The 27739-nt window shown below is 39.8% G+C and overlaps 3 protein-coding genes and 1 non-coding gene across 7 annotated transcripts in view; 3 read left to right on the plus strand and 1 right to left on the minus strand.

Annotated features, from left to right (window-relative positions):
- Positions 1-2024: 2024 nt before the first annotated feature.
- Positions 2025-7209, plus strand: nkrf (NFKB repressing factor). Of its 2 annotated transcripts, XM_067599714.1 has the most exons (4): positions 2025-2186; positions 2353-2392; positions 2783-2907; positions 4174-7209. In XM_067599714.1, exons 3-4 carry the CDS (start codon positions 2817-2819, stop codon positions 6456-6458), a joined length of 2376 nt encoding a protein of 791 aa, XP_067455815.1. In that variant the 5' UTR covers positions 2025-2186; positions 2353-2392; positions 2783-2816; the 3' UTR covers positions 6459-7209. The 2 variants fall into 2 exon arrangements, with proteins under 2 accessions (XP_067455815.1, XP_067455814.1); XM_067599713.1 differs by having other exon boundaries at positions 2025-2392.
- Positions 7210-7281: 72 nt separating this feature from the next.
- ube2a (ubiquitin-conjugating enzyme E2A (RAD6 homolog)) lies at positions 7282-11413 on the minus strand. The gene is made up of 6 exons (XM_067599719.1): positions 11208-11413; positions 9750-9830; positions 9537-9562; positions 8835-8924; positions 8592-8680; positions 7282-8379 (listed from the first exon to the last, which is right to left on the minus strand). The coding sequence occupies exons 1-6, from the start codon at positions 11249-11251 to the stop codon at positions 8251-8253; spliced, it is 459 nt and encodes a 152-aa protein (XP_067455820.1). The 5' UTR covers positions 11252-11413; the 3' UTR covers positions 7282-8250.
- A 687-nt stretch (positions 11414-12100) lies between these two features.
- On the plus strand, positions 12101-12172 carry trnae-uuc (transfer RNA glutamic acid (anticodon UUC)). Its single transcript has one exon. It is a non-coding gene; the product is annotated as a tRNA-Glu (tRNA).
- Positions 12173-12349: 177 nt separating this feature from the next.
- The window catches only part of elf1 (E74-like ETS transcription factor 1), a 40062-nt gene continuing 24672 nt past the window's right edge, over positions 12350-27739 (plus strand). Inside the window, exon 1 of one of the 3 annotated variants that reach the window (XM_067599716.1) lies at positions 12350-13245. The gene's annotated coding sequence lies outside the window, so the exon portion shown is untranslated. Of the gene's footprint in view, positions 13246-23732; positions 24061-27739 lie in introns of those variants that run through there. The other 2 variants (XM_067599715.1, XM_067599718.1) reach the window with 2 other exon arrangements.

Consider the following 27739-nt stretch of genomic DNA (forward strand, 5'->3'; position numbering starts at 1 on the left):
TATTATTATACATGATGGGAAAATGACACATGACAGAAAATTATAATGTCACAGTTTTAGGTAAGATTAAACTTTATTTATTGAGTTTTTAAAACAAAAAATTAGACAACGAAGGATAACTCAATCATTTAAAAAAATGTTTAGATAAACAAAACCCTTAAAATACATACATGAAATTATTAAGAGTGAGTCAAAATAAAAAAAACTGAATTATACAAACTCAAAATAGAAAAGTATAAAATAGAAAATATGAAACCACATGGCCGATATGAGAAACATGCATACTTCCTTACATCTATACATGGTTCCTCTGAGCAGAGCTTTGTCAGGGTGTTGGGAGGTTTTGAATACTTCATATTGCTGCTGTTTCTCAGTCCAATTCTAGTATGTTTTAAGTTTGTATTTTTATTCATGATTTTATTATTTTATATTGACTAACAAGAGGTTGTGATAAATCGGTCTGTATTTACTTGTTTTTATGTTGTTTGTCTGTCTTCCATCAACACATCCACGCACCAAAATGTTCACAGCAACTGAAGACAAATTACATAAAACTTCAAAGGTCCCTGTCAGTTAAATTTCAAGTTTCTCTGAGCTCAATGAAAATACAACTTTGCTGATATTCAACTTACAAAAGTATGATGTGGAAACTTGAAGCCTCTATTGCACAAACACTGAGAACAGACTTTACAGTGAAGTTGAAGAAGTCTTGTGTCCAGCATGAAAACTTGTGAGATGAAATATATTTGCATATTTATAGATTATAGAATGTTTAATGAGAGAGAAGGAGGAGAAGTCATTTTAAGGATCTTAACAAGATAATTTAACTTCAAATTATTATTCAAAGTAGAGTATTTTACATACATCTTAAACATGTCCGGAGGGGATCTTTAAGGAACATGAATAATGAAGAAATACTATATACTATAAACACTAAGGTAAGAAGGTGATTACACTGACATAAAGTGCTGAAAATTTAACAATATACATAAACTAAGAAATTAAAATGTCTCAGGCTTTAACAAGACTTCTCTGAATCTCCACAGTGAACCTGAGTTACTGCCAGTGGATAACATTTTGCATATTGTTTCAGTAAGATGTGTCTTACCTACTTTAGTTTTAACACCCTGTCTGAACAGTCCAGATGCAGTGGTGGAAGAAGTGTTCAGATTCTTTACTTAAGTAAAAGTACCAATAAAGCAATGTAAAAATACTCCATTACAATCAGAATTAATGGAATCCTGCATGAAAAATCCTACTGAAGTAAAAAAAAGTACAAAAGTATTATCAACAAAATGTAGTAAAAGTAATGCAGTAAAAGTAGTGGTTTGGTCCCTCTGACTGATATATTATTATATATGACATCATTAGATTATTAATACTGAAGCATCAGTGTGTAAGCAGCATGTTACTGTTGTAGCTGCTGGAGGTGAAGCTAGTTTCAACTACTTTATATACAGTTTGCTAGTTTAGTCCAGTGGCTCCCAACCTAGGGGTTGGGCCCCTCCAAAGGGTCACCAGATGAATCTGAGGAGTCGTGAGATGAATAATGTGAGAGGAAAGAAGAAAAAACAAAGTTCTGATACATAAATCTCTTTTCAGTTTTTGGACTTTTTCTCTAATCTTTTTAGTGAAATATTGACTCATTTGAACATTTATTGAAATGAAACCATGTGAGAAGTTTAGAGGGGAAAATCACTATTGGGTGGAGCTGTTAAAAACTCATAGACATCTGAAATGACTACACACTGCTTTTTGTAAGACGTCAAAAGCCACAAAAGTTGGAAACCACTGGTTTCATTTTTAGCAATGTGTTGTGTTTTAAAAGCTTATTATATTATCCATTGTGACAAATCTTCATTTGAAAAGAAACAAAAGCTGTCAAATAAATGCAGTGGAGTTGAAAGTACAATATTTCCCCTGTTCCTTATATACACAGTATATATATATAATTGACTGTATATAAAAATTATATATTTATATACAGTCAATGATATTTATACACTGACAGCAACATGCGGAGTTTGAACTGTCCGGCGGCGGCAAAGCATTGTGGGTCAGTGCAGCGACCGACGCCATGACTGTAGCCGGAGCAGAAAATGGAGGCTTCCTGCTAGTTGAATGAGCAGCTGTTGTTGCGCAGCATTTTCCGTCCCGGCAGTTCTTCATAAAGGACACACACACACGTACGTGTCAGGTTTCTGTGAATCTGTTATAAAACTGTATGACCCGACTGGGTTAAAGTGGAGCTGAGCGAGCTGGAGGCTACTGAGCCAGCTAGCAGGCTAATGCTAGCACGATAATGATAACCGGCTGATTTTCTTTAAAATAAATGCACCGTCTCTTGCTCAGCTGAAGGAGATACTACCCGGACCAAAGGCTGCACCTTAAGGTAAGGCTGTGACACAGTTAACCACCCGCTCAAACATGTTTGTTGTGTTTAGCTTGTATTAGCTTGTGAGAGATGCACCCAGCTGGGCTAACGCTATCGGCCTACTGCGTCACTCTGCTAAGGCCTTGTGTTGGTACGAAATACAACTGTTTTATCGCCTGTAACATCATATACATGAAATATTTAGTTGTGTAATACAATGTCTGCACTGACACGTAGTTATATTGTCTTCACTGCATGCTGCTGGCAGGTGGTGTTTGTTTTCCAGGGTATGTTTGAGTCTCTGTGGGGCAGCATGGGGTCTTAACTCATCATGTCCAGGTTTTCAATGTCTGTGTATTTCATTCATTCACTTCATGTCTGACTCAGTCATGTTGACCTCAATCACAGGTATGGCCTGGGTTTGATTTGGACCGTGCTGGTGATGGCAGAAGGGACTGACACTGGCGAAATGCCCTCCTTTGACCCAAGTCCTAGTTCTGAAGCAAAAAAGAGACCTACTTCTTCTGATGGCAGTGAGTGTTTATCTGAAAATGTCACATGAAATACACACTGACCGAGCACTTTATTAGGAACACCTGTGCAATCTAATGCAATCCAGTAAGTTTATACATTGTTTCCAATAATTTGCCCCCCTTGAGTATGTCAGTGGGGTGGACAAAATATTAGTAACACTATATAATGTAATGCACTCCAGTACACCACCACTACCCAGTAACATTATCACCTTTCTAACAATGTCAACAAGAACTGAAAATGTATAAGCTTCACAAAAGTAGAATATATGGCAGAGCTGTTTAGGGAATATACTTTATAACAACGTACTAAACTTGTAGGTCTGCCAGGCATTCGAGCCGTAACAGCAGTAACATGAGTCAGAGGTGTGTTTTCAGAGGTTCAGGTTGCAGCTTCATTGCAGTTCCCTCCACTGTTAAAGATTTGTAATATTCTACCTTTTTGTTATTGTAAACAAACATAATTGAAAGACAAAAACCAACAGTGAGTCCCAAGCCATTAATTCCCACTGAAGACCTAAATCTTTGAAAACTAGCCATGAAAGTATAGTTTTGTAGTTTTTAGCAGATGTTACTCAAACAGGAGTAAGTGGTGTATTTGCTCGGGACTATTTTCAGCCATGGATTTGAGGCTACAGTGAGTATTCAAGACAGCAGGACGGTGTATGTAGGATCCACTCAGATAAACTAGATTACCCATGTTCATAACGAAGAAACGTGTCACACAACAGTGTGGCTCATTTATGAGTTTTTAATCGAGGTTTATAGGACAGTGGAATAAGATATATCAGGTTTTGGCTACACAGACAATACTTGTTAACATGATCAGTTTATTGTTGGTTTTTGGTCTTTTAATTGGATTTGTTGACAATAAGAGAAACACAGAATATTACCAGACTTATCCTTTAAAGGCTCCAACCCATATGGCTCAACATTTAGGATATATCGTCTAACTACTCTTATTATCCTCTGACTCTTTTGTAAATGGGGTTGACGGAGGAGGAAAGCGATGCTTTGGGATTACCATAAGTGATTATTTAGCAGTCTTTGACATGCCTTCTTTTATAAGGTACAACATGAATGGGGGGAGAAAAACTAAGTAATGGAATGAAAACAGTATCTCTAACCAGTTTCATGGGCTCTTTATCACATTAATTCTGCTGTGCTGTCACATCTATACTAATAATGAATTGAGAAAATGTCATAAATCAAATTTAACATCATTTGTGGGTTTTCTAACTGTTTATCTGTGTCAAATTATTGCAGGAGACGAGCCCATGAGGAAAATGCCCGTGTCAAAGTTTGGTTCCAGACCTCGATTTGAGCCTGTACACTTTGTTAGTGGTGGAAGCAGCGGAGGAACTGGCGCTGATGAGAAGGAGAACGATAAGGAGCGCAGGAGGAGTGAGCCGTACGGTGTGAGACAATGGGACTCTGAACACTCTTCCTACAGCAGCACCAGCAGAGCGCAAGGCTCTTCCTCTTTGAGGCCTGATTTTGATCGAGTGCCATCGTACAGTTCTGACTCTTGGGGTTCCCATAGAGATAGAGACAGAGAGAGAGACAGAGAGATTTCTTCTGGTGGTACAAGTGGGTTAGGTTATGGAGGTCGTGGGTCGACTGCAAACTTCATGGCAAAAACACAGCAGGACTACACAGCCAAGTATGAAGCCCACACCTCTCGAAACTCAGATTCCTATTCTCAGTCCAACAGGTACAATGGATACGGGGGAGGGAACAGATCAGGAGGCTGGGATTCAGGACGTCAGGGTTTGGGGTACAGTCATCTGGAAAGGCAGTCAACAAGCAGACCGTTCAGCAGAGTCTACAACAGCCCGGGCAGGAGCAGTCCCGCCACTTCTCAGTCAGGGTCTTCATCGCAGCCTCTTCCTATATCTCAGTCAACATTAGATGAGAAACAGAGGCTGATCGCCAATGTAGCGTCTGCGTTGGCTGTCGCTTTTAGGGACCCGATGTTCATGACTGGAAGTGAGTCTCCGAACTACAATTTCATGTTGAGCCGCAGCATCCAGGCCTGCAAGACCAATCCTGAATATATTTATGTCAACCTGAAGGATATTCCTCAGGCTGACCTACCCAAGAACAGGAAAGTACCGACAGATGGTTATGCCTGTGAACTGAGATGCCAGGGTGTTTATCTCGCTACCGGATACTCTGGCAGTAAAAATGGAGCGAGGGACCGTGCCTCTGAGCAGGCTGTAAAACTCTTCCTGAAACCAGTCGAGGTTCGTGTTGTGCAGCGCAAATACAGACACTCAATAGTCAATGACATGGTTGTGTGCCAGATGCACAGCCCCACGCCGGCCTTTTTACCTGCACTTCGCAACCCAGAGGATAAACCGACTCCCAGCTCTAAAGGCCAATACGAGCCTGACAAACGGAAGCACTGGACAGAGTTTGTGGTTATGGACAACGCTCATGATGCCATCTGCATCCTTAACAATTCTGCTGCATTTAATCGCATGAAGATAGACTATAAGTTCGACCTGCTCCCAAACAACAGTGCTTGGCTGTGCAGAGTCTTCCTGCAGGACGAGCTCGTGGCACAGGCAACCGGCACTAAAAAGAGCTCAAAGCATGCAGCTGCAGAAGAGGCAGTAAGGAAACTCCGTATGAACCAGGCAGCACGACTGCAGCAGCAGCAACAGCAACAACAACAACAACAACTACAGCAGCAGCAACAGCAGCAATCGCAATACTCCAGAGGAAATAATCAGTCAGATTCTGGTGGCCGCTTTGGGCCACCGGGTGGAAAAAAGAAGCATCTTAGTGAGCTGGTTATCCTGGAAAATTCTGACAATGCTATCTGTATCATTAATGACACCGCTCAGTTTAATAAAGTGACTGCTGATTACAAGTTCACGGTTCTGCCGGATCATCGCTGGAGGTGTGAAGTTTACTTGGAAGGACAGTACGTTGCAGCAGGAATTGGACCCAAAAAAATAGTGAAGCACATTGCAGCAGAGGAGGCTTTAGCCACCTTGAGACAGACACAGGCTGTGGTGAAATCCAACCTAAGGAAGGAAGGTCACAACGACGCCATATCCCGTTCCCAGATCCTGGCTCGCTCAGGGGAGGAGGCCACAAGGCAGGAGATAAAAGAAGACAACATCGGAAACCAGCTGCTCCGAAAGATGGGCTGGAAGGGCGGCGGTCTGGGCCGAGACGGGGAAGGCATCGCGGAACCGATCAGGGTCAAGGAGCAGTTCTCCAGAGAAGGGTTGGGTATGGATACAGATAAAACTGGGAATCAGCTCAGTAAGCGTGACATAGAGGACATCATTCGTAACTATGCCAGCTCAGACCGTCAGGATGATCTCCGCTTCTCCACCGACCTCACCAACGATGAACGCAAGCAGATCCACCAGATTTCTCAGAAATACGGCCTACGAAGCAAGTCGTACGGACAGGGAAGGCAACGCTTCCTCGTTGTCAGTCGCAAAGTACACAAAGACCAGCTCATTGGTCAGCTTTTACAGGAAGGACAGGTGGGACGATACGAGCTAGTGAAACCTCAGGCGTCTCACTAATTTGCATGCAGAGCCAAAACAAGAAAAGGAAAAAAAAAAAAGTCACTGGCTCGGACTTGAGAACAAATCACACTCAAGTGTAACTGCTGTGTTTATACTTGTGTGTGACAAATTTACAACACATGAATAAATTTGAATCTTTCAGGTAACACCTGTGGTTTCTGCATTCCTTTGCCATGAAATGTACTTAAGCTTTAAGTAATTTGTCTGTTTTGTCTCCTGCCATTCCACATATCTTATATTTGTTTCACTTTTGCACAACAAGCTTGTGTTCACTGCTTTGTGGTATCATGTCCTGATGACGCTCCAGTTATGATTCAAAAAAACTCAACAACTTTTCACAAGTTTTTGTTACCAAAATCCACTTTTTTTTTTTTTTTGTTTAGTGGTTACTCGAGGAAACCTGGCAGAATATGCAGCTTTTCACTGCTTGTTTCATTCATTTGTAGACAGTTGATTCATGAAAGACGAGGATTAGAGAGGCATTAGCATCCAACAGTAACTAGGTGCTCATTACCAGTCTCACTGTAGTGATACATCTCTTTTCAGCAATACCTGCAATGTCGTTTGCTCTTAACACCTGGAGATTATTCTACAAGTTGCATCCATGGTTAGAAAATCAGTCACATGGAAACTGTAAGCTGTGACCTTTGTGAAATGTCAGATGTGTTGGTTCATGTGAGTACAGTTAACTTGTCTGCTTGTTTTCACAGCTGTAATAACTGAATAAATTAAAACTGACAACCATCTACAGGCTGAATGTTATTAAGACGGGTATTTTTTTTCTTTTTATATGTTAAGATAAAAAGGCAACAAAGACAACTAATGTATATTTATTTTATTTACAAGAAAATGTACAATTTGTTACATGGGTTACCAGTGCAAAGTTTTATAATCTGAAAACAGACACCATCCTGTTTAAACAGTATGATCAGCTTATTATGACAGCTGATTTGTAAGATTGTAAAATAGCATAGAAATGTTCTCACACAGCCTTTAAATGTCAGCATTATGAAAATCTGTGCATGAAACAAAGTTAAGTGTCCTGAGAGGGCACTAAATGTCTTGTTTCTGGGACATTACGTGTTCACCAATATCTAGAACATTTTTAAAATCAAAAGGCATGGCTTTACAAGTACAGTTGAGAGAGAGAGAGAGAAAAAAACGACCCCCAAAGGCATCTGTTGAGTCAACAACTTGTCGGAGGGATGGATGTCCATGCCAAGTTAATTTTCTGTTTAAGTGATCCATCTGAAAGGCTTTCAAAAGGCAGAAAGAACAAAACCAAAAGGAGTGAGCCCACTGAAACAGGAGGAAAAACACCCATGAACAGCTTTGTTTTTTTGGGGTTTTTTTTTGTAAATATGAACTTGTTGGTATCTACACAGCAAACCACACAGCAAGCACATCTAATTAACTGTCACTGAATCATCCAACCAGTTTACTTTATGTATAAATAAACGGGTAGAAAAGTGACAACTGAGAGACTGGCTATTGCGTTTTTTTTTTTTAAAAAAAAAAGAGAGAAAGAGTTGGGGCATGTAGCAAGTAACCCAGATATAACAAGGTACATTAACTTTTAACAAACATACGCTATTGCCCAACAATAGCATTCGGCAGGAGTGAATGCCACAACACAACAGCATACAAACTTAGCAACAGTTATGGGACAAATATACTGAGAAGGATTTTAAGATGTGTCATTTTATTTCTGTGAGATCGGTTGTTTTCTTGATCGGTGGTTTCTTGATTCGGGGCTGGACACTGTTCATACTCAGAACGATAACTGGGGTCAACAGTCACGCCAACTCTGTTCAACAATAGCAGAAACCCTCTTCTCATACTCCCGCTTGTTTTCCTGGTACAGCTGGGCCGCTTGGCTGTTGGCTGGACTGTTTGGGTTTGGCTCATCCAGTAAAGACTTTAAATACACAACAAAGAATGTCAGTGGATTAGGTTTCTAAAAATGTTTATGACATTATCATAGATGTCAGATGTTCAGGACTGGGGGCAGCCAACACATATAAAATTTCTGATTGTTTAAAAATCTGGTGAGGGTGTTATTTCCTCTTCTCATTTTTGATCTGGCACTGGCACATCATGTATAAATCTGCAAAACGATTATTTGATTACCTGTATTGAAGTTAAGATTGAAGAGACATCATAGGTTGGACTCCAACGATTCTGAAGTATATCTAAGCATATGCTGCCATCTGCATACACTGCAAAACATAAAGAACATAAATCTTTTTTTAGCCTGATGATTCAGAAAAAAAGTCAGTATTTCCTGGGATAGAAAAAGAATAAATGTTACAACTTTTAATTACTGCAGTTTCAATTATCAGTGCAATTATTCACCATCAAATACACACGTACCATTTGGATGAAACATTTTGGAGACAAATCGCACTGTTGGAGGTTTATTTGGATATTCCTCTGTGAATTCAATGGTAAGTTTGAACGTTCCTGAAAGTAGAAAATAATGGCAAAGCAGAAATTGAAACAGACTACAAGTGGGGCACAAAGAAACAACGCAAAAATCTGAGCAACAGGGTGATATAAATAAGCTGTAGTCATGGTCTTATGGTGATACAGTAATAAAGCCTGTTGGAAAATCCATGTATCAGCCTGGCTGGTTGTTTTGGTGATGCTGATATGACACTGTATCTCAGCTGCTGAGTAATAATGATCCGAAACTGACTCTTGTAGTGAAATGGTACCTGTAAAAGGACATCTAAAAGTCCAAAAGCATCTAGAATAATTCTCTCATGAATGATGCGGACATGGGAGGTCCATCCAAGCTCACGGTTTGCCCCCTTTGGGCAACCAGCACCTTACATAGTTTTTTAAAATAACGTATTACTTATTAATTACACGTTTTTAAAATCATGTAGTAGACTTGCTCAGTAGTTGTAGTTTCATGTAGACATCATTTAAAATTTTATGCACTACCGTCCACAACTCAAAGCACAGAATACTCAAGAATGTTTGCTAGATAACTTTAATGGCAGTGTTGGGCAGAAAAATGATATGGATGTAAAAAGTTAAGACTAATTTAGAGCTTTAGAGAAGACTTACCATCTTCAAAAGGTGTTCCCTCTGGTCTAAAAGACAGATAACAGACAGGTGGTAAGTCAACTTGCAAAATGCTTGGCCTTAAAACTCAAAACCCACTAACATTAACACATATTTTACGTCCAAACACAAGCAATAAATAGCTCTCCAAAAATAAATGACTGCTGAAGTGTCTAAAACCATCTCTGTTGTAGTTGATAAATTAATTTAACTTACCCAAAAATGACAGCGTTCCACACCATGATATTGTTTTCTGATGGGGCCCCACTCACCCCTGCTGGAGGATCCTCTTGCAGCCTAAAAGACACAGTAAAGACACAGTAGACAGAACTTAACAAAGGTGATTTCAGACAGAGCATTTAAGTCAAAGTCATCACCACAAGATGCATTATACTCCTAGTAATAGTTTTGTGTGAATTTACAAAATATACCTACATTTTCTTGACAACAACTCAACAGGAAGGTCATTAATAATATTAGATGGCAGAATAAAGCTTCTAATGTACGAATCAGAGACCTGGAAGAGTCTGTTGAATATTAAACATGAATACCAATCTCTAAGCCTGGGGTGGGCAATTGTGTGTTGAAGGAGGGCTGAGAGTTTGCGGTGCACAATTATGAGTGAGAAACACTCCACCCTGATTTACAGTTGGGGCGGGATATCAATGCAATCTTAATATTATGAAATAACACAAAGTGTCTGGAACTCTTGTTATCGTAATACTAGTGTAGTTATACTGTAAAATAATTTACTAGACATGTCTACAGTGGACTGTACTACCTGAGTGACAATGAACAATGAAAGCCTTTATCTACTTGAACTACTTTTCTAATGAATGGTTATCAAGGTTTTATTGTGTACAAATCATCTAAAAAGTACCATAAGTCACGTTGTCAAAATACAGTGGTGTTTGATTCTGGTCGCAGGCCAACCAAGATTAGGTTCTGGACTCTGTGACCATCAGCACTGTTTAGTTGCAACATACTGTAGATCAGGGATAAGAAACCATGTGCCATGTCTGTGTATCTGCAGCTTTTTTAGTGACTGCATGGCAGATGGTATAGCTTATCCTCAGGCTTACATAGAAATCTCTCTTCGCCTAGGGATAGGAGCTCCCTTGATCAGAGTGTATTAGGACAATGTACATCTACCAAATGTTTCATCTGGCTGTGGATTGCAATTTATTCAATAATGTCTCGGATTGTTTGAATCGTCTCTTCTCCGTAATAAATACACCCCACATACATTATATCTGATCAGAGGTATTAACCATTTCAGGGAAGGTTCAAGAATAAGTGTTTACATTACATATGATATTAAATCACAGCAACGGAGAAAACGAACAGTTACCAAAAGTTACACATCAACGTTACTACTCTTTCTCGGCTGCCTTGCTAACGCTGGTGTCAGCGCCCTCTTAGTGACGTTAACAGCTATCGTTACCTGTCTATAACTTACCAATCGTTATCTTGTTAGTAACGTTACTACCTCAAATACACGGCAAGTAACTTTACCCTCACGGAAGACAAACATACGACTACAGTCTAACAGTGTTTATATGCCTAACTGTATTATTATTTGATGGTGGTGCTGTTGTTTAGAATGCTAACACGCTAGCCTTAGGTTGCTAATGTTAGCCATAGCTACTTCTCTGTTGTTTTCTTTTCGCTTACCGTTTAAAATCTCTCATTAAACGCCGTCTTGCTGGAGTTGACATCTTGCTCACAGGAAAACTTAAATCCCTAGCATACACGTGAGCGGCTCTAGTTGAGTAAAATGTATTTTCTTTTTCTCGGTTGTTACTTTAACACCGAGCTTGGCTGGGCAACGATTGCTAGTTTGTCAAATATTTGGCTGCCTCTGCTGCTCAGAGGACGCTACCATCTGGGTTAGAAAGAGGACGTTAACATTGTCTGGCCCCTAATTTGGTGAGCTGTATAGCCACATATACGCAAACTAACCTTATCTTTGAACATGATGCTATATAATATACCAGTTTACATACGTCAACAAGTTTAAACACGTTGTAAATATAGCCAGAGTATTTTTGTATATATGAGAGTACCCCGTCTGCATACTTGTATCATTCCAGCGAAAATTACGTCATATGTTTAGCACCCATATTTAGTTTGTTCGGAAAACGGTACGGATTCGTGTTTTTTAACGTTTTATTACCTCCCTCTTCATCATATTCCATTTTTCCTCATCAGTCTATCGATCAATTCAAACGCACATTCCATAATCAATCAGCTACTTCAGCTAAAACCCGTGCCGGTTACTAACGCAAGGTACTTATGGCCTGCGTTAACTCTACAGTTACATTGATAGACCACTAGATGGCACCTAGCTACCAACTGTTGTAAACTACGCCATAGACCCGATATAAAATAAATAACATTTCACTGTCTCAACCGTGACATTTAACTACCATGGCAACTACAGATTTTTGGATTTTTGTGTTAGAGTATTGAAAAAATATAAACACAAAAATAATCAGAAAAAGGATAACTTTAGCTGAATGACAAACATAGAGATAAAAGACATGTCTTCCACTGTATAGCATCAGTCCCATATGGTCTAGCGGTTAGGATTCCTGGTTTTCACCCAGGCGGCCCGGGTTCGACTCCCGGTATGGGAACGTCACTTTTTCTTTTTTGCCAGAAGAACATTAACCGGTTCATTTCATTATTGCAAAACACACGATACGCTTTATGTATCAACTTTGATAGAACACAATTAGTGACAAATGGAAACATGGGCGTTTTTAACTGTCGGTTATATGATACAGCCACCGCAACATGCCCTCATCATTTCCAGAGAATCCACTGTCTCGACCCCGCCCGGCGAGCAGTCCCCAACTGCTCCCATCTAACAAGGGCTTGGACAATCCCGGAAGATGCACATCTCCCACTTATATTTCCCTAATCGCTGTCTAACGTAGAACAGGAAGACAAACTCACACTAGAGCCGACATTTAAAGGCTGTTTACCGACATTTTTTCCGGGCCGAAACTTCTAAAAATCGCGTTAGAAGCAGTTGCCATAACATTTTTTAACAACACCTGTGACCGCGTAACCGTTAACTAAATATTAACGTTAACCGTTGCTTAGATACCAAATTGTTTAACCGTTATAGCTAACTGACAGTGCAAACTTCATAGCTATTAGCCTAACTGATGGAAGGCTACGGCATAAATAATCGACTAATATCGGTTGAGAACAAAGTGTTAATCAATATGTACTTTTTAAACGATGAGATATACCGCGGGCAGTAAAAAAAAAACACGCTATTTTTCTTTTTTAGTTCTTTTTATAGACATCTTGCTTCCATCCCTCTCGATGCTTATGTCTACTAAAACCTGTCCTGACTCCTTTGGTTTCGCTTACTGCTGCCAGGCTACAGCCAAACTTTGGTGCCGGGCCAATCACTTCCCAGGAAAATGTGACTGCTAGGAATTCCCCACGCATCAGCCCCTGTCGGAGAAAACTGCAACCTTGTGTCAGGAAGCACAGGAAAGCAGCAGCGGGAGGGTAAAAAATCTGACCGGTGACTGTGCGATGATGTAGCTATTGCACGGTTTAGTCTCCAACTCGCAGTGAAGACGCGCCGGGGATAATGTTTTTCTAACGTCACCGTGTTTCATGAGGACAGTCTGTATCTACCAGAATAAAGCCAGGGAATAATGCTGCGCTGCTGACAACTTCTACCAGGGTGAGTATTTTATTTAAAACCCATGTTTTAAAACGTTTGCTTTCTTGTGACTGTATAGCTTAATGTAACTGTATATGCTGCCAGCATTATTAACATTCCCCTTTGGGATTATGTTGAGGTAGATTAAATTTCGTGTGGTTGTTTATGTGAAAAAAAGCAGATACTGGAATCACACTGTTGTCCAGAGGCCTTTGAATGCATTTCCCCCCCAATATGAGACTGTCAGCAATCAAAAGTTTATCAGGCTACAACTAAAAGAGCATGACTGAACTCATATGATGTGAGTGGGTAGCCTCTGGGGTTCATGACCTATAGGCTTTGCTTTGGTTTGTATACTACTCCATAGATTCTGTGACTCCCCCCTTTGTGTCAGTCAGCCGGCATGTGACTGGACTGATGGCTTGTGTGGCTGTGTGTGTGTGTGTGTTTGCAGAAAGTCTTGACAATTCAGTGCTTCAGAGATCCCCCCCCCCCCCCCTCTCCTCTGACAATGCTACAGCTACAACTGTCATAATAATCTATTTATACATATCAGATAGCAGTCACAATTCCATATAAGAGGAATAAGAGGAATTCCAGCACAGTGTTTAGTACTTAGTTGCATTTTACTATACTCATAATAGCTTTAATACTATATTTCAGTTATGTAAGTGTTTATTTTGTCCTCACTAGTCAAAAATATGTCTTGACTCGGGTCTGTGAGTCCAGATGTGGCATCGCCTTCAATGTCTTGCCTAGAAAACCTGGAAAATATTAATCTAATTCACTCAGAACAATTTGAATATGGTTACACTTGCACTCACTGCCTCAGAGTAGAGTTCATTAGTATTAGAGCTGAAATGATTGGTCAATAAATCTATTTGTCCGTCAACAGAAAATTAATTGCCCCAGTTTGGACTATTGATGAATCATTTTTGGTAATTTTTTAAGCATAAATGCCAAACATTTGCAGGTCCCAGCTTGTAAACTGTGGGTATTTGCTGTTATATTTTTGTCTTCAATGATAGTAAACTGAATATCTTTTGCTTTTGGACCACTGGTCAGACAAAACAAGCAGTTTGAAGTATGTCAACATGGATCTTGGGAAACTGTGATGGGCATTTTTCGCTGTTTTACCATATCGGCAGACTTAGTTGCAGCCCTGTTGATCTCTTGATATGAAACCTATAGCAACAACTGATAATCTGACTCACCCGTTCCACTGACACAGCCTCAGACTTAAAATATTTGCTAAAATGGGCGAGAGAGATGATTTTGGAGAAAGTTGTTCACAGACTCCGTTCTCTCTCAGAGGACAAATATAAACTAATGTTTATGTCTCATCTCCATAAATATATTTCTGGAATTCTTGACAGAATCATTTTTTAGGTTTTTTTTTTTTTGAATAGTTGATCAACCCTATTCTTTGGCAAGTCTAAATGTTTGCCAGATGTTTACATTTTTGGGCTAAGATGCTTGTATCATGGGACAGACAAACAGATTCTCATTGGTCGACTGGAGTTGCTCCCTTCAGACGAGGCGGCCGTGACGCAGAGGGAAAGAGGGAAGAGTTACGAGCTTCTGGCTTGTCAGTCCCACTAGAGACAGGACCAGCTGGACCCACCAACCCTTCACCCACCCTTCTTCCCCTCCCCTACAGTTTTCCCATGGTGGGAACGCTGGCAGAGGCTCTTGGATAATTGGAAACTTCAATCCACTGAAAGCAATTATCCAGAACAAGACTTTCCAAATATACTTTGCCTCCAGTGTGGAGTCGTCTTGTTTGTTTCGAGCATGTGCCGTTGTTTTAGAAGCATCCTGCCATGCTTTTGCCCACATATTCAGCCTCTTTTTTCCCCTCCCTTCTCTCTCTGCTTTGATAGCTTTAATGCTGCACAGGCCTATAGATGTATGGTCAGTTGTGTGTGTTGTGTTGTGGGTTCACACTGCTGATTGAAGACTGTGCGGTTGTGGCTAATGCAGTTCCCGGTAGTCTTCTTATCCTGTGACAGTGATGTCACCATCAGCAGTCTGAGCAGCTGAGGAGTGCAATGATGACCATGGACAACAATGGAGAGTTGTTCTGTTCTCCCTTTAGTGACGAGGGCTCCTCAGACATCAGACACTTCTTCTTCTTGCCTAAGACCTGCTCGTCCGCCTTAATGGCCTTCTGGATATTGATTTGACTACACAAAAAGAAGAACTGAGCTTTTATCCTATTTAGAAAGCAGCACTCCAGTTTCACAAAAGCTTTCAGAGTGGCCTTGTGAGAGACAGGCACAGGGAATCCAGCCGTCTTTTCTTTAGTAAGTTGGCCTTTGTGGTGGTCTGTAAAAAAAGGTTAACCTCCCTGTAACATTGCTGTTTAATCCATGGCTTTAATGTAATTCCACAGTGCAAAAGTGTTGACACATGCTCAAAAATAAAGTTAACTTAGCCCTTCAAGCTTAAAAAGAATGTAATACTGGAACTGAATGATATTTTCCGAGGCCACCATGTTTATGTACAGTAATGACCCTTTCTTCTAGGTGTAAATTATTGTAATTTGGTGCCTTAGAAATAACCACAAGATGGCAATGTTCATATGCTTTGACTAAACAAACAATCATATGAGATGGCTGAAACCTCAAATGACTTGCAGAAATGCAGGAACCGACTTGTGAAAAGAGAAATAAAACTGTTGAACTTCCCTTTTTTTACATGCAGAAAAAAAATACCCCATGTTGGCCTGTTTTCTGTTGAAGGCTCGCAGGGGAACTGCTGTCTGCAAAGTTCCTTAATTGTACCGCTGCCGTTTCACCACCCTGAGCCTTTGACACCTGAACATCACCTTGTCAGACATGTTTGAGGCAGCAGCGCCAGGAAACCGCTGCTACTGGACATGACGTCAGAGAGAAAGGAGAGAGGGGAAATTCCACCTGTAACCTCGTTTTACTCTCATGCTGCCTGCCTGTCTCACAAACATGTGACTCGGACAAGTCATTAAGTCTGAGTTTCTTCATGAATTTATGCATTGTCATGATGTAATCCAGAGTTACAGTCGAAACTATTTTTAGCATGAGAAAGAGGGCAGCTTGACTATTTTAAGTATGTAGTTGTGATATAATTAAGGTAGTGAAGGTTGATTTTGTTAGACTTAGTCTTTATGTTAATGTCTTCAAGTATGCTGGCAATTTTTTATTCAGTACTCATAAAATCACACATTGAGGCACAACTTTGTGGTGAGAATATATTTTATTTGAATAAAAGCATCACCATTTTAGTGGTAAAATGGTAAAAACCGAGTGGTATCAATCTTCTAAATCTAACTCTCGACGAGAAAGCAAATAAGCTTACGTCTCAAAATGTTTGAAACTACTGCTTAAAACCTGCATCAACTGACTTTTTGGCCCCTTTTTGGCAGCGGAAACAAGTTGTTAATAAGATATAGCGAACCTGTAAGCAAACAGTTGCTTATTTACACATCCATCAGTTACAAAGCAACATTATCAATCATTTGGAGTCATGTTTCTGTCCACTTGATGAATGTAAGTCTAAGATTCACTCTCTTCTAGCTCTGTGTTGGTCTCTAGTAACTCCTGAGGGAAACATCTGGCTCTTTAGCTGCTAAATGCTCCGTTATGTTCACCGGCTAGTTGCTAACTGCGTCTGTTTGCTGTTTGGTGCCAAAAACATCGCTATGAGAGCGGTGAGAGTGAACCAAAACAGTAAAGTTGCAGCCGGACAGGTTAACAATAAGCTGATACTCTGCCATGAAGCTCTGTAAAGCCGAGGGGAGCTGCAGAGTCGGGTGATGATTCTCTGTAGGTTCATGTCTACGAGCAACACCTCTGACATTACACATTGTCATTTGATGCATTGTTATTACAAAGAATATTGATTATAGCCACGTTAAAGGTAGAATCAGTGAAATTTCAGTGTCAAAAAAATATCATGATATGATATTTTTGCCTCTATCACACAACCTTAGCCTCAATATATGTCTCTGTCTGCAGGGAGAACTACTGTATGATGAATCAGAGTATATGGTGTTCACTCTGGCAGCATGTTGACATCATGAGATTAGTTAACCACATTACTTAGATATTTTTATGATGCCTGCTGAGCTGCATGTAAGCACACGGTGCAGCAAGCTGTATCACTGATGTATGTGTAATTACATTTAGGAGTGGCTCGGTTTGTAGTGTTACCGTAGTTTGACCACAGAAAGTAGTCCCTCACAAAAATAGAAACTAGCTTTGTCTGCAACTCAGGCACATAATATGATATTTCACCCTGTCTCTTATTATCTTCATGTTCTCTTAGAGCTAATGAGGTGGTAGTGAATGGTTCATGGAGGCCTTTCATGAGTCACCCTCAGCCGGCGTTGCTTGGGTTCAAACAGTGAGCTTTGCCCCAAGAAACCAACTGATCTTTTCCTCATTCAACTTTCAACAAACTCACAAATGTGTCCAATTAGAGCAAGACGAAGTTGACAGATTTTTTCAGTGAGCTTTGGCAGTTCACCACATCCGCTGAAAGGCAGTTGTCTGTCTTCACCATCAGTAAATTTTTCCTCTTTTTTTTTTTCAGTTAATTTCAGAGTGACAAGCTGTCCTCGGGCTTGTTGAATTATTTAACTGCATGCAGCCAATGGGTATTATAATCAAGGCTCTGAGTGACAGAGCAATATGCTCTTAGGGCCTCATGGCATTTTATAAATAATGAGCTTGAGATAAACTAGGCGTCGGGTTAAAAACTGCCGGCCTTTGGCGAACACTGGAGCCGCCTGAATTAGCTGGTGTGTCGCAGATGGAATATCTAAAACTCAGTGACTGTTTATGATTCTTACGTGTCTATATGACAGTCAGTTGTACTGTGGTAAGTGGTGAAGCAACGGACGCTTTCTGTTTGTAGAAACTGGACTGCAGGTAGCTGTTACAGCCCACAGAGGTGTGATGTGGATGATCTGGATTGTTGGCCTACTCTGTGTGGTTAATATTTAATGATGTTGCTGTCTGCATGTGTGTATGTAGACTAGGAAGCAATAGAGCTAATGCTACTACCCCAGCTAGTCCTCACTCGTCAAAACCTATTGGCCAACCCACTCAGAGGATATGTTGAATACTGTGGTAACTGCACTTAACCCACAGTATATAGAAGGGGAAAGTATAGTGTGGGGAAAATGTTCATAATGCCCTCCACATATTCAGAATTTATCATTACACCAGTCTGCAAATTAATTAAATGTTTCCCACTTTGGTTGTCTCCACTTTTAATTAATTATTAATGATTTAATGTTCTGATAGGGCTGCAAAGTCAAAACATAAAGAATGGCCTTTTATTTCATATCTAACATTTAGTATGTGATGTCTAGTTGCACAACTTGTCAATAAAAACACTTAAACTGTGATCACTAACACTCAGATTTGCTTCAGATTACCTGACAGTGACACTAAAATATTTATTTGTAAACCTAAAATAAAAGGCTGACTGGAGCACAGACAGTTTCTGGGTAGGTGGATAGTTGGATCTTTTTTGCTCAGTTGCCCAGCTTGGTATTTTTTTTTTTTTTTTTTATCAGAAAAGAACATTTGAAGCAGCCCCCCCACGGAGAGAACAACCCAGCCCAGTGGCTTCCAGTTAACTTGAGTTTGACACTCTGGTATATAGTGTGTTTAAGTGTGTGTGTATGTGGTTAAAGTCACATATCATTCTGAGGAAAGTCACGTAAACCGAAGAACAGTCTGCATAGAAGAGCATATTATCTGCCACAGGCCTGTGGTCTGTGTTTCATTCTCTCCTCAGAAGTATGAATCACTCACAGTAGGCCGAGCTGATGCACATTAAATATGTCATCTGTATAGTTAGCTTGACACCTACACAGCACTTTGTTGGCTCTTTGTTTATCTATATGCTCAGTCAGCAGTAAGTCATCTTAGATCCTGGCTTAGCTCAGGATGGTCACTGTCCAAGAATGTTAACGTTTTCATAGCGCTGTGACCTGTCAGCTCATCAAGTAATAGCAGCAGTCTGGCCTCAATCAGCTGGCCTGATTGAAACCAAAATAACTGTACATTTCGCTACAACCTACACATGACAGATGTTTTTTGAGTGTTTTCTTACACATTAATTCTTTGTCCATCTGAGTGGCATTAATTAAAATGCCTTGCTGCCCTCTTGTTTACCTCAGGCTGTGTCTCCTGTGGGGTGCATTTCTGTCCTGTACGCCGGCGTCTGACATCCTCAGCTGAACGCCTCCCTGTTCTGTGTTTGAGTGGCTGGAGAAGCCATCAAATGACCTCCAAGCAACACAAATAATCCTGTGCGTCCTCTAAAGGCTCCTATATCTCATCCTGTCAAGGATTGTTTCAAAATGTTTGTCAGGTTTTATGAGTCCACAGTACTCCAACGCTGCTGTAAAACTGAATGATCTGAATTTTCTGAGTGCAGATCTCGGTGGAGTGGCTCGCCTGGTGCAAATTTTGGAGGGCATGCTTAGATAAAGTGTATCAAATGAATCAAGTTCAAGAGGGAAACAAAGTGAAAGCAAAACATAGTGATCACTACTCCTGTTTGAGGGCTGTGTTTTAATCTTTGACCCATATAAGCAGGCTTAGATAACACTTGGCTTTTGATAAATTTGTTACTTATTGTCCTAGAAATGAAATACTGTCATATTAACATGTTTACCAGCATGGCAGCTCAAAATGACACTGACAAACAAGAAAGTTAACACTGTGCATGATCTAGAGGACTGATATTCACTCACAGAGGCTTTAACCACACAGTCTTATTGGTGCAAAGTGTTGCTGTGCCCTTCCTTTAAATGGGGACATACCACAGAAAATGGGGCCTGCTTCTGTTGTGGTTGATGAGGACAGTAACCAGCAGCTTATTATTCATTCTTAGCCTGCAAAGGAAAGGTGTGTCCCTTCAGTTGCTCTGCAGGGTCATGTGGCTCTGCACTGATCACACGTCAAGGCTTTTTTTTTTTTTCGCTCAAGTTAATACAGCACCATTGTAGGAATACAGCAAGACACACAGTGCACTGTGTGAGACAGGCTTTTTGTGTTTTCACACTGCGGATGGAATTAAATTTTATCCCAGTGACATGTCTTGAAGCAACAGCAATTTAAACATCTTCATTTTTATTGCTTTTCCCCCAGAGTTTGGATTTGATTTGTTGTGCAAATCTGAGTGAGTTTGCACTCGGTATTACAAAAGATAATTGGAAGGATTGTAAACTCATAGGGGACAATAAGTGCAAACAGGTTTTTTTTCTCTGTGTGTTCAAGTAAAATTCACAATAACACTTTATTCACGTCATTCAGGAGTGTTTACAGTTGTGTCTAGATTTCAGACTTTTCTACTCATATGCTATTGGACGACAACTTTTAATCAGTGGTTTTCTTCTTCAGTCTGTCTTTTTTCTCCCAAAAATGAACTTAAACATGTAAGATTAATTTTATTTTTATTTGACAGAAGGAAAGGTTAATTATTGAACTGTAAACAATATGTTAGTGTGCTTCTGACCTTACAAACTATCAGAGCTGTAATGAACTGTTTTCAGTCTTTTTGTTTGTGATAAATTAATCTGATAAGCGCTTAGTAAATAATTATTTTCAACATAATGACAATTGCCCATTATAAGTTACTAAAAACACAATAAAGCAATCTCTTCTAACATTATTATTATTTCTATTTTTACATGATAAATGACTGAAACTATTTTTCCAAAACTATTATCAAAAAATTAATTGACTGATCCTTTAAGTCCTACTTATTGAGTGTTTCAGAAGAAGACATCATATATGATGCCGTAACATATGCCATTGTTTGAATTTCTTTGCCGTCCATTGAAATACATTCAGCACCAATTAGACTGGGCAGGTAATTGGATAATTGGAAAAGCTTTTTTCATATGTTGAATTCATTCTGAACCTCTGAAATGTCATAATACTTGCTAGAAATCCTAACTGTATTACTTTTTGTTCACAAAGCCACAATGTTGACTTGGTTACATTTACATTTATGATTACACATCACTCTAGTTCCTCTAGCACTGTCCTTGTAGTTCCTCTAACGGAAAACTACAAGGACACTGCTGTGTCTGGCTCAGGAGACACCATGAGTAACTGTGCTCATTAGTATTAATTGAGGGAAGGTCATGAAGTGTTTTCAATGCCAGCCATGTGCGCTCATCTGTTTGTTTGCTGCTTTTAAGAGATTTTCTGTTGGGGACATAGTTTAGGACACAGTTGATTAACCACAATTATTGGCATACAGTCCCATTACGATTTTCTTTTCTTTTCAAAGTTGTAAAGAACATACTGGAGTTATGCTTGAGCAGTGAAAACTATTCTGCTACTTCCTCAATTTATTGCAGACGTTTCCTTTCCTTTGAAGCCTTTTTTAAGGATCAGAATGATCAGTGTGTATATATAAATGGAATTTCAATCTCTGATTTGTAAGATGTTGAATAAGGGTCAAATAAAGGATAAAAAATCAGATTCAGGTCTTACTCATTACTGCATTATGGCTTTGTAGGGCAGAATAGGCAATTGTGTTGCCAGAGGCAGCCACAATAACTAGGATATCTTTTAAAAATTATTATGCCATAAAAATGTGTAATTTTCAATAAAAAAACAACATGTAAAAATTTCAGGAACTAAAACACTGATTGCACACCAGATGGTTAATGCTAGTCATGGGGCAGTGACAGCTAGCAGCTTTTCCAAACTGTTAACTTTAACTGAAAAATCAGTTTTGTAGCTGCAACATCTTCATGATTGTGTTTGTTATGTACAACATAAAATAAAAATCAGTCAGTTGTTAAATCAAATCATAGGGGAAGTTCATACATTGCAGTTGCACCTTCAAACTTCAAAACCCCTTTTCCTCAACTTCAGTGTTTCAGTTTCTTTGTGAGGCAGTACTGCTGTCAGCATAGATTAAGCAGATTCACTACATCTTGAATATGGACAGAAACCTGAAGAACGTTTGCAGCTTTCCATTAGGCCCAACTAATGTTTTCAGACTCGCTGGTGTTGGTACAGAGATTCAGATTATCTGTAAGGCGAGTGACATGGAAATTAGATTTGCTTGTGTAGATGCATGCGTGTGTTTATGAATGTTTACATAGCTGTCCTGGGTTTTAACTGTGCTGAGGCCCATTAGCCTTTTAAGAGTTTATATCACAAGAAGTGAACAGTTTCCTCCAAGGCTTTGGGTTGTGGACAGTATTTCCACAGGCGGTGATAAATGGAGCTTGTTTGGTGTAACCTTCCCTCACAGCAAGGCTATCAATTTGCTGCGAAGCAAACAGCTGCTTTCTACTCCAAGCTGAACTGAACTGAACCAAGGCCAGGAAGAATTAATGTGATGATGAGAGCACTCGGTGGAGATTGAGAGGGTGATTTGGGGGTCTGTGACAAACAGACTCCACTGCAGTTGCAATTGAGTTTATTGGGTTCATTTTTCAAATATCAATCTCCTAGTGCCATGATAGTTTATGTTTGTGTTCCTCTCCAATGATCCCAATTTAAACCAGATTGCGTTTATTTATCTATTTAAATATCTGACTTTTTGCGTCTGTTAAAGATGCTACATTATAAGGGGATGTTCAGTAAAAAACATGGTGCACAGACAAGAGTGTCAAGACAAGAGTGTTCACCATCACCACAGACCACCACTTCCTGTTTGCTAGAGTGTCATTTCTGATAAAGATTCGGATAAAGTATATCTATTTATACCTAACTGACAAGATGCGTGTTAGTAAAAATGATCTGTGTCATCGACAGCATCTGTGACACTTGTTCCATACAGACTCTAACATCCTGAAACAGAATAAATAACAGCTTGAATGTAAATTTAGAGACATGCACACATTTTAACTCATGCAGATGTACTTGTGCATGTGATGATTGCTCACAGCAGGAGCTTTCCCTTGATCACGATCACTGAATCTTGAAGAGTAGAAGGAGGAGAAGGAGGGAGGAGGAGAATTTTTTTTTGCTGTAATCTCACACCTAAATGCGGTTGACTTTTATAGTTTCATTTCTTTGTACCTCCCACTGGTAGAAGTTGTTTTATGGGTCTTTCTTCTTCAGATAGACAACTCCCCCACAAGTCAGCAGCATAACTGTCTCCCTGACATGCCTAATAGACTCACAATTCATTTTATTGGGACACAAAGAGATGTGAACTTTACTTCTGAGCTGGCATACAGATTTTAATCACCATGCTTAGATTGCTCCATAATGTGTGGTCAAAGTCTAAAGTAGGTGCGTACCTGTCCAAGTGTTTACTTACACTTCCAGCAATCCTCCTCCTCCTCCTCCTCCTCTGCAGGAGAAACCCGTCTTTCATGCTACTTAAGGTGTGGCCCTCCAGTTGGACCTCTCTACTCTCCCCTCCCCCGCCGCAGCTCTGTCCAATCCCTGCTAGCCGTAGAACTCACCTGAAAGGATTTGCATCGAGGGCAGATACCGATCGCTGATTGGCCAGGTGAAAGCATTCTGCCTCAGGGCTCCCCTACCAATGGCGACAGTGCTGCGTGACTCATAGGGAGAGGACAAGTTGCTTCACTACACTTCTCCTTTTCTGTTTCAAACAGCAGCCATTGCATTGTCTCTTTTTTTTTCTCATCTCCAGTTTTGTTTTTGTCGCTGTGAGAAAGAGGTGTGGGGCTGGCCAGTGGTCCACACCTTCAGACAGCTTTGTCCACCTTGGATTATTGCCCATTTTGCCTTTTGTTGTCTATTTTTTGTCTTCATTTTCATTGGTTACTGAGATCTACACTTGTTCGGTTGCTTGCTATTATGGACCTTGTCACCCGAATCCTGTGTCTTTGAGGTCAGTAATCGATTGTTCTCCTCCTCCTCCTCCTTACACTTTACCTATTTTGATGTTGTCAGTGGAAAGAAATGGCTTCAGCTGTGGCTTATATGTATTATATTTTTTATATCAATGTATAAGGCATTAACGTATGTATTTGTATTTCTTAGTGCATAATAACGGCAGTTGTCATTTTAAGTAAAGCGCCGGATAGGTAGGTTACATAATGTGTTTTGTTGCAGCATTTTTATTCGCGCAACTGACATATTAAAGTTTGGTTGGTAAGTTGTGGAAGTAAAAGTTTATTTTCCCCTCAAACTTTTCCTTCCTGACTTTATCAAACATCATTCAGGGATACAGCAAAACAATATTCATAGTACTATTATCACATACATTTTATAAAGTGAATCTTAACGTTGTAACGCACATATCAAACTATTTTTTCTCAAACTTCATCGGCACTTTTTTATGAACTGAGGACATGTGAGATGAAGTAATAGTTTTGAGTTTTATGGTTTGTCATTTTAAGAAGAAATAAGAGTAACCCTTTTCTGATATGTCTCATTGTTGCTTTTCTTTTATGAATTGTTGCCTTATATGGTTTGTTGAAGCAAGGGCGGGAACAGCATTTTGCAAACCCCTTGACCAAGCCCACATGTGTGTTCATGGTGTAGTAATCAGTAATTGCACATCATGTCAATTTTGATCCATGATTACTTTTCAGATTTAATAAAAGTGTTATTCGAAATGTTAACTGCTGCATTAGTAGACAAATGCTGTTGTGGTTTTGCTGGTTTTTTTTTTTTTTTTTTGCTCTCTGCAGTCTTGTGCATGGAGTCAGTCATGCAGTGCTTCACGCATCAAACTCATCTTGTAATGCTGAGGACCAGAAGGCCTAGAATTAAATTCACAAGGAAGTGTGAACCACAGTATTTTGCTTCCTCTTCTATACCAGTATTAACTGACCTTCTCTGAAGTCTTTTTTTTTTTTTCATCAACCGGTTCAATTATTCTGCTTTATGTTGTTCAGTATCTGTTTCCAAAAGTTGCTCAGTACAGCAGAGATAAAAGCACGCTTCCTGTTTCACCAGAAATCTACTCTGCACTTTGTGGGCCACACCATAACACTGTGCACGCATACACATACATATCTCTGAATAAACACAGGCACCATTTGAGCAACATCCAGATTTCACACACTCTTTTTTATCGAACCTACCTTAAAATGCTGCTGTTACAGATCAGTGAAGTTGTCCTAGAAAAACCTTGAACCAGGGCAGGCCTAATATTTTCATCCAATTTTGGTCTTTTTTATGTAGTAATATACAAAAGAACTAAGCTTGTGATTGTATCATTGGTTTGGCATTCAGGAATGATTTTGTTGATGTAATGCCTGACGTAACTTGCAGTTTAGACCCAAGACAGGCAACTGAGATTACATCAAAGATACCAAAGACCTTCAGAGTTTGGTTTAGAGAAGTTACTGGACTATTATTAGGTTTGGATCATTTGACCTTACTCAGGAGGAAAATGGCTTTTCTGTGCGTTTCAGACCTGCAGTGACATTACGCAGTAAGTGAATAGCTATGTTGTGTTGAGCAAGTATGAGTTTGCATCTGACCTAACTTTTTCATCATACTCTGTGCCCACCCTGATTTGGATTGTAAATGAGGCCCTCGTGCCTCGGAGGATGAACTCACACTGTAGGTGTTGTTTGGTGAGGCATAGAGGCTGGTGAAAAGAGGGAGGGGGGCCGGACAGTAGTGTCAGGTTGGCTCTTCTTTCAATACAAAGTCAACAAGTCTTAGCCTGTAATTAGATCATTAGGCTTGGGCAAGATGACGGAGGCGTTGCAAGAGAAGGGGCATGACGAGGAGGGTGGAGTCTAATACTACAGTCCTAGCATGCCAAAATATGGAGGATTTATTCAGTTTCATGTTACAGACACATGCTTGGAAAAGAATAAACACAGAGCCAATGTTGAATGGTCAGGTACAAACACAGAGAATAAACATGGAGCCAACTTCAGTTTCATGAGGCAAGGTACAAACTGTTCTTTTTCAAAAAAGGATCATCATAAATGTTGGCTAAATATAAAGCATTTGATCTAACTTTTTGGTCTTAATGTGCAAATGCAAGTGGAGAAATAGATGTATTTTTAGAAGTTAGAAGTTATATTCATAACCAAAAAGAGACTAGAATCCCATGGTTGTCTCTAATGAAGTATTTTTGAATGACACATTATATTTGGTATGACAAGTATAATTTTCATCATCTCCAATGAGATTTATGTGAACAAGTTTGCTTGTAGCCTGTTCATTCAGCTCTCTTTACCAGATGACTGTCTCTTCACTTTCCATTTCCAAGAGTGGGATGTAGAAAACTAGTGAGTTCATAGTGAAACTAGCTGATATGTCTTATTAAACCTGCAGTCATTATCTTTTAATAACCCTGTTTGGAAAATGTTATTAGAAGTAAGCAGTGTCAGAATGCCTGTTCTGCTTTGATGGTTTGTTTGGCTGGCTCTTTCATTTTGCCCAGGGATGGATTTGCATCATGTTTCCATGTCAGTTTCTCCATTTCTGCTTTGCCATTTCCATTTCCATAGTACTCTCTTTTTCTGGAGAGGACGGAGGCCTAAAGGTTAGAGAAGTAGACTTGTGACGGGAAGTTTTAACTCTTGTGACCAGCCGGGAAAATCTGGGTGGGGAAAGTTAATGAATAACATTCTCCTCTACCTTAACAACTGCTATCAACGTGCCAATGAGCAAGGCACATACTGTGTTTCCAGGTGGTCCAGATGTAGCTGCACTTAGCAATTCAAAGCCAAACGTGTACCTGTGTTAATGTATTGCAGGTATTGTATGGAAACCTCCCTTGTTAAATAAAGTTTAAAAAATCTATTGAGCAACCAATGTTGCAACCATCTCATACTCAGAGCATGCTGGGACTGGTAGCCCATTGTTCTGAAGTACATGTCGAACCAGAGATGTGATCATCACATCTGAACACAGAGCCCAGACTCTGCTTTCTCTTACCGGACGGATTTCATTTCAGTCCAGAAAAATGACATTTATCTTGATTTGTGTCGAGAAGCAGTGATGATGCTCTTCAGACTTCCTGAGAACTGAAAAGGATGTGACGTAATGCCAGCTCTCTCAGTGATTGAAAAAAGCTACTTGTTCCAAAACATCTAATTGTTGTCTTAGATCTCTCAGAGATTATACAGTAATTTGTGAAGTGAAGTGACAAGACAATGAGTGCACCTTATGGTACGTAAGTTTCACATATCACATCTTTTGATAAAGACACATTTTGAAATTTTCACTGTTAATTTATCACATTAACAGCTTTAAATACACCAGAAACTATGAAGCATGTGGACGCTAATAGCCCTATTTATCACCTGTTATTTGTCTCAGAAGGCCCCAGAAGTAGACGACTCATAACGCCCACTAGGCTGAAATGGGTGAAAGACAAGTGCGTCATGAGAGAGAAAGAACGAAAGAGAGTGCAGCAGAGAGAGAGATGATATGTGGAATATCAGGTCACACCTTTTGATAACACTCCTGGTTATGCAACGTACCATGCCGGTCAGGGCACAGATCCTGTGTTAGCAAAAAAAACAAGAGTCTCCTCTTAACATGGCTGTAAACAGGTCAACTTAGAGATTTAACAGAGCCTTATTACAACAGAT

The sequence above is a fragment of the Thunnus thynnus genome, chromosome 9, assembly GCF_963924715.1.
Source record: "Thunnus thynnus chromosome 9, fThuThy2.1, whole genome shotgun sequence".
In the NCBI taxonomy this organism is placed as follows: Eukaryota; Metazoa; Chordata; class Actinopteri; order Scombriformes; family Scombridae; genus Thunnus; species Thunnus thynnus.